Source organism: Priapulus caudatus, unplaced genomic scaffold (assembly GCF_000485595.1).
Source record: "Priapulus caudatus unplaced genomic scaffold, Priapulus_caudatus-5.0.1 Scaffold190, whole genome shotgun sequence".
NCBI classification, from domain to species: domain Eukaryota; kingdom Metazoa; phylum Priapulida; class Priapulimorpha; order Priapulimorphida; family Priapulidae; genus Priapulus; species Priapulus caudatus.
The window spans coordinates 206,538-217,151 of record NW_014577251.1 but is presented as its reverse complement, the minus strand read 5'-3'; the positions used below and the strand labels follow the sequence as shown (position 1 = coordinate 217,151).

Sequence of the window (10,614 nt, the reverse complement as noted above, 5' to 3'; positions counted from 1 at the left end):
CAGGGAGGAATGGGAAGAGACAGGGTACCTGTCTATTCAACTGCGCTGAATACGGATAAAAAACTATAATAAAAACTATAATATAATATAATATATTATATATAAAGCAAACTTGTTGTTTGTATGTAATTTGTTGCTGTTATAAAGTTAATTTATTATGAAGTAAACAGCAGAACATGTATGCACTCGTATTGCTACTGGCTGACAAATTGCTATGACCCCACGACTTTAATTGTCTGTTACAAAATCAATAAATAATCAACATTGCTTCTTAATATTAACAACATATTTATTGCATTAACTGGATAAAGTATCTTTTGACAATATTTACAACAATATAACACGTAACCTACATACCAAAATAACAGCTCCGCTTTGAATACGTCGAGATTCTTATGTATGAATTGTCACTGTGGTCAAGTTAGCCTACATGATACAAGACACGAATACGTAACTTAATCTGAGAGGAGGGTGCTAACAAGAAACCCGAGATCACGTGTTTTTTTCCACGAGCGTGCATTGGTCAATATCAGAGATCATTATTACATCACACGCCTTCTGGGAAATAGTTGATATCAAAAGGCGATTTCTAGTCTAATGACATTGCAATAGGATCCAGCGAGCGCCAGTCTATTGGATTCTATCGAAGATATGTGATGAACGGGTAATTATGCCGGGTACACCGTTTAACGCACTAGATTGACTAGATTTGGAGCACTCGATTTTTTCACACAGCTATCGGACTGTCATTGAACATTCCACTTCTTCATTCCACTTCTTCCGTGATTGTTGATAAACCGGCTGCAGACACGATGCTCTCCGATTTAAGAGCATATTGCGCTCTAAAGGCACTCAGGCTCTGAGCGGTGTACAGCAAACAATTACGACGACTAACTTGACACAACTTCACTCTCATAATAACAGTGACTTGGGCGAGGAATAAATCGTTCTGGTAGATGTAGTTATATAATATCGTAGAGAGACCCGCTCTCCACAGATTCACCATTATCTAAGACGTCATATCGTTATTAGAGCATAATGAGGCGACGCGTACCCCCAATACTACAAATCTTTCGGGCAGATGACACAGAAAATAAGTTCTGATTCTGTAGAATTAATTGAGCTTTCACGTCAACTATTGCCATGTAACAATTATATTACACCTAACCATTCCTATTGTATAACTAATAGGTAGTTTGTAGGCAATGTGACCCTATTCTAGTGCTTTACGGTTTCGATTTTAACACTACACAAAAGAAATATATTATTTGTTGCGGGATTACTCAAATCCGTAGATTGAAGGGGGGTAGGAGGCTCAGTAGAACTGAGAAGCTAGTAGTTACTAAGATGTTGACTGTATTGTCAAACACAGTAATTTCTACTTTTACAGTGGTGACTAGAATAGGGTGGGCTTATTTCCGCCGGCTTCCTCTCATTCCCGTTATGGGTAGGAATGATTCCACAGTCCTGCTCTGTGGAGTCCCTCTGGTTGTGACGTACTGTGACGCCTGTGCATGCCAGCCTGTAAAACAATCCGTTATTAATGCATGTTCGAATTACAACGGATAATGTTTAGGTTGATTCGTGTTCAATTACATAAGTTGGTACCTGACGTAGCTGTTATTATGCAAACGATCATTAAATATAGCTAATTAATGAAGGATTTCACGCCTCGTTTCAACAATAATCGTCTTCCTGGACGCACGCCTCTTCCAGTAATGCAAACTAAATGCCACGACAACCGATTACATCGACGAAATGCTTGATGGCGCGTGTCACGAGATGGCCTATCGTGTCGCGGACTCTTACCGGCACTCCATGCTGCAGCTTCCTTAGGATGGACTTGAAGTTAGGTCGATGCTGCATGGTCGTCCAGCAGTGCTCGATCAGCTGCTTTATCTGCGGTGTCGTCTTTAGGTCGCTGACCGCCTGTCTGCGTGCGTGGCACACCTGCCAGACGATGCAGTGTGGGCTGCTACCGCGGAACGGATACTCGCCATGCATCAGCTCGTACAGCACGGTCCCGAACGCGTACACGTCCGACGCCATCGTGTAGGGACCGCTGCTCGTCACGTGAGGTGGCTCCACCTTGAGGCTGCACATGATCTCTGGACTAAAGTAGGTGATATGGCCTTGGGGCAGCGAGCCGTAGTTCGCCCTGTGACAAAAAATAGATGGTCAGATTAGCATTCCTAGATTTTTTGAGGGCTCGATGTGTATATCAGGCACAGGTGTGTATAATATTGAAGATCCCTTTGTTTTCTGCTCCTTCTTTATGCAGCAAGAGTGGATGAGGTCATGGAGAGGTGGGAGAGAGAAGGGGAGAGGGGGGAAGAGCGAGGAAAGAAGTCCCTTAGAGTAACAGGTAGATTAGAGAAGTAGCTAGAGGAAGGGAAACAGTGAGAGATTGAGTAACGAGTGATAAACGAGATAGAAGCAGGAAAAACGTGTAAAAGAGACAGGCAGACAGATACACATTAGGAGAGACAGTAATAGACTGAGAGGGAGAGAGAGAGAGTGAGAGAGAGAAACCTACCTCTCTATGGTCTTTTCCATCATCGCACAGTCAACGACACACAGCTTGACTTTTGGCTCGAGGTAGATGTTCTTGGAGCTAAGGCGCTTGAGTACTATGCCTCTACTGTGCAGGTAGCTCATGCCTTGTGCTATCTGCCGGGCAATCGTGATCTTTGAGTGTAGAGGAAGACGATCAGCATCGAGATGGACGTGGCGGTACAGCGAGTCTCCTTTCCTCATACTGCAAGAATCAACAAGTGGTTAACTACATGCCATGAGCTGGAACGTCACTAGCCGTCGTTCACAGATTAGTCGGCCTTCTCGATCCATTTTCTTCATTTACACGCATCAGACAGAAAACCGGCGCAGATTCCAAAGAGTGCCATAACGATATTCGAAGGCGCTCAAACGATCGCTGCACGAGTTCAAATTATACATGATTTTAAAGTGTGACAAATACCTCGTGACGATCGTGAGGTTCGGCGGTTCGACGCATGCGCCCATAAAGAGGGCGACATTCTCGTGACGTATCATGCTCAATACTTTCACCTCCTCCCAGAATCTGTCCACGTCTAGCTGGCTGCTCGACTGGAAGGCGTGCACCATGACGTCACCATGCCAGCGCCCTCTGTTGGAACATTAAGTCTTGCGTTAACGCAATGACGGAACGGCAGACGAAAGATTGCTAACAAATGTTTTACGTTCGTTATTCACAGGGGATCTACCGCGCTTCCATCGCAGATGATTAATATATTGCCAAGTGCGATTATATACGTGTAAGCAAATAAACATACATCGACGCAAAGAGGCATTTAACACACCTGTACGTTGTTCCACGCTGACTCTGTCTAACGATGTCCCGGATCTCCAGGCTTCCGTACGGTATGTGCCACTCCGCTAGGCTGTCCTGCTCGTTATCCAGCGTCGCATGAGCGTTGGATTGTAGCGTGGAGCCGAGCAACGACGCGAATGTCTCATCGTATTCATCGTCATCGAAGATAGCTGCAGACAAAACGAGTACGACGTTTGATTCGCTGTGTAACGGTTGACTTACGCCCAAAGTAGAAATTGATTTAAATACGAATACGTGCGACAGAGATCGATGAATCTTAAGGTACCCTACAGATGCGCGAGCACGCCCGATGGTGTACATATGCTCTAAAAGCAGAACCCTACTTCCGACAGAAGATTGTTGTCGAAGGTTATATGCTTCGGAGATAGATTACTTTACACATTACAGATTTCTATCACAGAATCCGCGTCCCGAGAGATGATTCAAACCCCTAGCTACCCCCTGCCACAAACAAATCGCACCGACATGCGAAATTACTACCTCACGTACTACGCAATAACCCCGGTGCGTCCGCATTTGTCTCAAAGAGGGTCTAACCACAGCGGGGGTTCTCTCACACAAAATCAACTTTCAACGTCCAACTTACAGCTTTAAGGTTTACGTGTACATCTTACAGGTGACCGCTGCTGAAACACGCGAGGTAGGCGGCAGCGCGGTGTTTGGGTCGTGAACAGAAAGTGGGAGAGGGAGGTGGGAATGGGATCGTGCGCGCTGTGCTCAAGAAATTTAACGAGAACTTTCTATATTTGTAAATTAATTAAACAAATGGAAGACTGTCGACTGTACCATTGACAATTGCTAGCCGTTAATGAACCCTTGCGTCATACAGAGGCACAATACGTGGCGAAAAACACATGGGTTAAGTGTACCGCTTATGAAACAACGGGCAGCGGATCGAATCCCGTTGAAATCTGTTACCTCTCTATCTTTCTCGGTTTTTTCTTTTCTGAATTTGTGCACCGTAACATGAGTGCGGTGACGTTGTATGTTGCAGACATTTGACACCAAGTAAAACTCGTGTTTATTTACTATAATTTTATTATCGAAACGGCCCAGGTGCTTCCGATTTAAAAAGTCAGCTGGAGCAAGTAAGCGTGCGCCGCGAAGAGAGGCACAATAACGTGAATTTTACGTATCACTTCCCGCGGCTTTGCGTTGGTAAACATGTAATTGGATCGACTGCACGCCACGCCAGCTTTTATGCGTCTCGTCTTTATAGGTTTCAGAAAAAAGCGCCGCAACATTTTCGCAGAGCTATTGTCACCGGATTTTTCTCCTCCTTCACCTCGACATTCGCCGTTCTTGTCAGTGCGACCGCGCCTCAACTCAATCACGACAGCACCGAGAAACACGTACGCGCAAAAAGAAGCAATAACAAAAAACGATGCGCCTTGCCTGCAACACAGAGAGCCACGCAGAGGGGCAGGATCTGTCGACTACTTACCGTGACGATATTGCTTTCTGCCGGCAGGTGGCCAGGTGCTGCAGAGCACGTTCGGCGGAGTGGCGGCTGGTTTTCGTATCTTAGGCGACGGACAGCTGCACGTCTGCACGAGGTTTGCATGCTGGTTCAAAACCTGCAGCTGTGTCGTCATCCCCGCCGCCGCCGTCTTCTCCTCGGTCGCGCACGCCTCGAGAGAGATGACGTCGTGTTGCTCCGGGCAACGCGTCGCCTCGTCGTCCGCGACACTCTTCTTCTCTTTGCGTAGAGCTAGCCAACGGCGGAGCCTGCAGTAGGAGCCGTGCTCCTTCTTGCTGCATGTTGCTGGGCGGGCGACTTGTGCGGGAACGCTGACTGACCTACTATATATACTGGGCAGCTTGTTACGATTCACCTCGTGAGTCTGTAACATCTCGACGACTTCCTTGCCTGCAATCGACGATGCTATCTATTAATGCGAGGTTAGGGGATGATGTGCGCGCGCGAGCGCATGTGTGTGTGTGTGTGTGTGTGTGTGTGTGTGTGTGTGTGTGTGTGTGTGTGTGTGCGTGTGCGTGTGCGTGTGCGTGCATGTGCGTGCGCGCGCGTATGTTCGTGAGTCGGGCGTCCGTCTCACGGCCATATCATGTATTATTAAACAAATTCCAAGGTATGATTGGTTATATATAAATAAATATATATGTATATATATTATCAAGAGCTAATAATACCATCTTATTAGCTCTTGATATTATTATTATTATTATTATGATTATGATTATTAACGTATAAACTAGCCTGTTTCTCTGGAACTTATTTATTAATGATATCCCACTGTCTCTTGCTCAGCAATGAACGCGAACGTATGGATGATATGCGTCAGCAGCTATACCATATATATATACTACATACCTACATGCTAAGTATATATACATAGTATAACAGTATGCATAGTATATACATGCCAAGAAGCGCATATATAATCGTGTCAAATTTAAACTCACACGTATCTATTAGCCCACAACGTTTGGTGAGTTGTCTACATAGTCTTGTGGAATATAGGGGGAACTATCTGGCTGGTCACGTAATGGCGGCGATGTTTAACGTACCTGCGTTCTTTGTGAGCTTGGATAGCGAACAGATTCTGAAGATGCACTTGCCCGGGTAGGAGTCTCCGCATTTCACGTGACAACGAAAGCTGTAATCGTAAATGGAACGCGGTTATGACGCAACCGTTGCAACCGGCATTCTCACCGCAAAAGATATTATTTCGTGTGACGTGCGTGTCAATCACGGACTCCTTTTACATGTGCGCGTGTCTTCGTCATCATCGAGTAATTTTTTGAGATCTGCGAATTCCCCTTGATTCGCAGCAATACTCCGCCCAGGTGCGCGCACGCAGGCAGACTCGTTAAGACACGAATATAATTATTGCCCCGCTAACTAATATAATTCTAACGCTCCGGGAGGTGAAGCACCACATCTGTGGCTATATACCTCTAGATACAATAGCGTGAGCCAACACTTTCAGGTGTGGATTGCACGCCGAACACCTATCAAAACATCTAAATGACGCGGGTCGTTTTCGGGGCTTACTACTGCGTCACCTACTACTGCGTTGACTTGTCGTATCTAATGTACACCATGCTGGGCAATAACGTCGGAGCTAAAAAAAAATTTATCTGTGCGGGATATCAATTTGAGGAGCCACATAAAGTGTAATAACATCGGGCATGTCGTAATTAATTTAAATATTGTATACGGGTTCTTCCGCGTGTTTTAATGTCTTGCAGTTTTCTTGTATCGCACATGACAAACACGGGATCACGTCCAGGCCGGGCACCTAGCGCAGACTTGCGACTTTTGGTTGCTCGTCGCTGCAACCTGCAACCGCATGCGATCGGTCGCACGCTTCACCGTGTGTGCGCACACATGCGATTTCGAAGCGATTGGGAGCGACGAGTTGCTGAAAATCAAACCAGTTTGATTCTTGCAACTCGTTGCAAGCGACCAGAATCGCTACGAGTTGCAGTTGCACTTTCCCGCAGAAATAGTGATTTCACCGCAATTTCGACTGCGATTCTAGAATCGCAGCCGAGTTGCATGAAAAAGTCGCAAGTCTGCGCTAGGCTTTATCTAGGACGGGGACCTACCTGCAGTATTTGCAACAGAGTCCGACAAACAGCAATGGCTGCTGGCAATGTCCACAGCGTCCCGGTCGCGTGACGCTCTTCGTCATACTGCAAATATAACAAAGATGGCGCTGGTTAGCACGAAAAGTCGCACGACAGCAACGACCGACGGCTACACATACTCGCTACTAGAGAAGGCACACGTTGCTCGGCTACAAACAGAGAGAGGGTGGAGATAGGGAGAGGGAGGCAAAGAGGCGGTATAGGGAGCAATAGAGTGGGCGCGATTGATGAAAACTGATGGGGGAGGGAGGGAGAAGGAAGAACGCGCTTATTAACGTACCGCGCGCGTGCGCGCCAACAAAGACGGAGCGGCCTCGTGCAATGCTGCCCGCCATGTTTTTACCACTGTCACGCCATCGATGTGTGGAGAGGAGATCACTAAGCACTGACTACTCGACCGGTGTGTACGTGACCCGCCGCTGCCCCCTTCCCCGATTAGCTCGCATTGTACCTCTCTTCGTGAAACAAAGAGGGTCAAACCTGCGCGCAAACACCCCGACGCGAAACAAAGAGACCAGGTTGCGGTGCGGGCAGACGGTACAAGAATGGCACAACAATGTCTGCAAACCCACGCACACATGTATATACTCGTATGTATAAAATATACGTATATATACTTAATTATTTATGCGGCAAATATCTACTATTTGCACGTAGGCGCCACGACAAATCACCACTTCACGTGATACAGTGTGTCGCGTAGACATGCGAATAGCTCTGTCAGTCAGGCGAACCACAATAAACAGCGCAGAACTGCCGTCGATGCACGGCGCGCAGCCGTCGTCGCGCTTTGCTTCGAACTCCGCGATATGGCGCACATCTCACATCTCTCATTTCTCTCGCAGCAAGTTAACGGAGAGTGGACTTTCCAAGACTTTTCAAGACCGAGACCGTACGAACGCGCAGTACAGTTGGTTCGTAAATTGCTGTCTTCCGATATATACTATATAATACTATAGTATTCGTACACGCGAGTGGCTTCCGTTCTACCGTACATGACTGACCGCCGCACATTTACCACCAACATCATCATCATCATCATCCTCATCATGATTATCATCATTATCAGCAACAGCAGCAGCAGCAACAACAACTACAACAACAACAGCAGCAGCAGCAGTGTTATTGTCATAGTCGTAGATCACTAGCATGACCATACCAATCATTAACACTGACCATATCCCTATCTATAAATCTAACCTAACCCTAAACTCACTGCCCATACACGGGGTCACATTGTAGGATAGACCCCCCACACCACCACCACCACCACCAGTACGCGCCTGCTTGCATACGAGAGCATCTCTCGCAGCATTCCGTTTCCTACGGTTTCATTTATCACATGCGTTATCAAGTGACTGAAATTTCACTGCAAAACTCTTGGCGTCACCTAGCTATAGCTAGATACAGCAGTGAGGCACTGAACACCACAGATACGTCTCGACTCCTAACCTTTCTCCCGAATAAGAGGTTGGTGATATTATGCTAATCGTATGCTTTTAACCGACACGTAGAGAGCGAACGCGCGCGCGCGCGCGTGTGTGTGTGTCAGTCATTTGCCTGACATCAAGCCATGCTGACATAAACTATAGATCCCGAAAATCAACTCACTGCATCCAGCCGTGTTAGAGTGCACCAAGCTAATGAGCCGGTGCACTTGTCTTCAACAGCACGTGTGACTGTCGTCTGTATCTACTAGACCCACAAGACGCGAACGCGAAGTTTAAGCGATTACGAACCTGCATGTGACAGCAATCGGGTAACCCTGGTGATCACTGGCTTTGCCATCCACAGCGGCGTAGGCTGTTGTCGGGAGAAAGCGCGTTACCGTCATGCTATTTGTTAGTCGTCGTTTAACCTTACGGTAGCTGATGGTCGTGTGGCAGAAGTAATGAGCTGGGGCAGAAGATAAGGCAGGCACGCGCCTGCAATACGCTTCACTAGTCACGCGGAACTGCCCCCACCCCTCTCCACGCGCGTGCGGCTGAGTGCGGTCTCGCGCGCGCAGCGGGGGGGGGGGGGTCGGGCGAGGGAGCAGGGCGCTGGTGCTCGGGCAGAGGGGTGAGGTTTCCGTACTTCGCCGGTGGACTCAACAGCTGCCCATACACCGCTGCGTACACGCCTTGCAAAATGTATGCGAAGTTTCATATATAAGACCTTAAGCGACATGAACACGACATTTACCACCCTGAATGAACGTTACGATCCTGGCAGTCTCCCGTCACTTCCCCTCTGACCCATTAGCCATCACCCGCGAAGATTAAGACCGGCCCGCACGTCGCCGCCGTGGGTTAGACCACAACCTCTATTGACGCACGGGGCTAAATTTTTTCGGGCACGTGCCGACATTATGAGCCAAAGCACGAGACACGGACGAGTTGTTGGCTCTCGCGCCGCTCCTCCTCACTGCCTTCTCTGGCACTTGTCGGCCATAACATCGCGATAGAATGGGCGGCGAGGGGCAGCTAGTGTCGATGTCCTGCCTAGATGGCCGTTGCCAATTGTCGAAACTGCGTGTGCAACCCGCCGCGGTACCTTGCCTTTGCACCTGCCCGCATGCGGCGTATTTATGGAACGGCTTGTAACTTCGACGCGGCAGATTTACGATGATCGATAATGCGACTGTCGATTTGGCACGGCAACCGAACGTTTTTGTCTATTAACGGAGCTTAACACTCTAGTCATGTCCATCGAGCCTCCTCCTCGCCGCTGCACGGCGTACGCGCGGCGGTAGCGGCGGCCATCCTGCAAACATATTTGATGCAATTAAGTAAGCGGAGACGTATAAGCCACAGACGGCTCGACTGAAAAATGCTACGACGGACGGTTACTGACAGTCATATGACAGTCATTGTCAAATGACTTCGCTAGCCGGCGTTGTGCGGGGTCACCTTACGTAGATGAATATTTATCATAGAGCGCGCCCAAGAGCAGTTGTAGACGCCATGTGGATGATCGCAGGGGAGCCATTTAGCCTGAATCATGAATATAATATAAATATAACATATGTGTGTGTGTGTGTGTTGTGTGTGCTGTGTGTGTGTGTGTGTGTGTGTGTGTGTGTGTGTGTTGTGTGTGTGGGTGTGTGTACTGTGTGTTCGTGTGTGTGTGTGTGTGTGTGCTGTGTGTGTGTGCGCGCGCCGTGGGTGTGTGTGTGTGTGTCGTGTGTGTGCGGCGTGTGCGTGTGCGTGTGTGTGTGTGTTGTGTGTGTTGTGTGTGTGTGTTGTCGTGTGTGTGTGTGTGTAGTGTGTGCGCCAGCGTGTGCGTGTTGTGCCGTGTGCGCGTATATGCAATGTAGCGGTGTACGCGTATACGCGTGTACGCTGACGCATTGTAACGCATGTACCGCATCCTTCACCTACGCAATGTACGCATGTACGCATGTACGCATGTACGCATGTACGCATGTACGCATGACATGTATGCATGTATGTATGTATGTATGTATGTAGATGTATGTATGTATGTATGATGCTATTAGTATGTATGTACTGTATTATGCTTATGTATGTAATGTATGTAATGTATGTATGAATTTGTATGTATTATATGTATGTATGTTTATGTTATGTATGTATGATGTATGTATTGTATGTATGTATGTATGTATGTTGTATGTATGTATGTAT

General features: G+C 47.5%; 1 protein-coding gene across 2 annotated transcripts; it reads right to left on the bottom strand.

Annotated features, from left to right (window-relative positions):
• Nucleotides 1-268: 268 nt before the first annotated feature.
• Nucleotides 269-8,876, bottom strand: LOC106807024 (kinase suppressor of Ras 1-like). Of its 2 annotated transcripts, none has more exons than XM_014809225.1 (9): nt 8,725-8,876; nt 6,944-7,030; nt 5,900-5,988; nt 4,815-5,240; nt 3,339-3,519; nt 2,978-3,145; nt 2,537-2,758; nt 1,810-2,158; nt 269-1,522 (listed from the first exon to the last, which is right to left on the bottom strand). In XM_014809225.1, the coding sequence occupies exons 1-9, from the start codon at nt 8,817-8,819 to the stop codon at nt 1,442-1,444; spliced, it is 1,698 nt and encodes a 565-aa protein (XP_014664711.1). In that variant the 5' UTR covers nt 8,820-8,876; the 3' UTR covers nt 269-1,441. The 2 variants fall into 2 exon arrangements, with proteins under 2 accessions (XP_014664711.1, XP_014664712.1); XM_014809226.1 differs by lacking the exon at nt 8,725-8,876 and adding an exon at nt 7,266-7,762.
• Between the last annotated feature and the right edge of the window lie 1,738 nt (nt 8,877-10,614).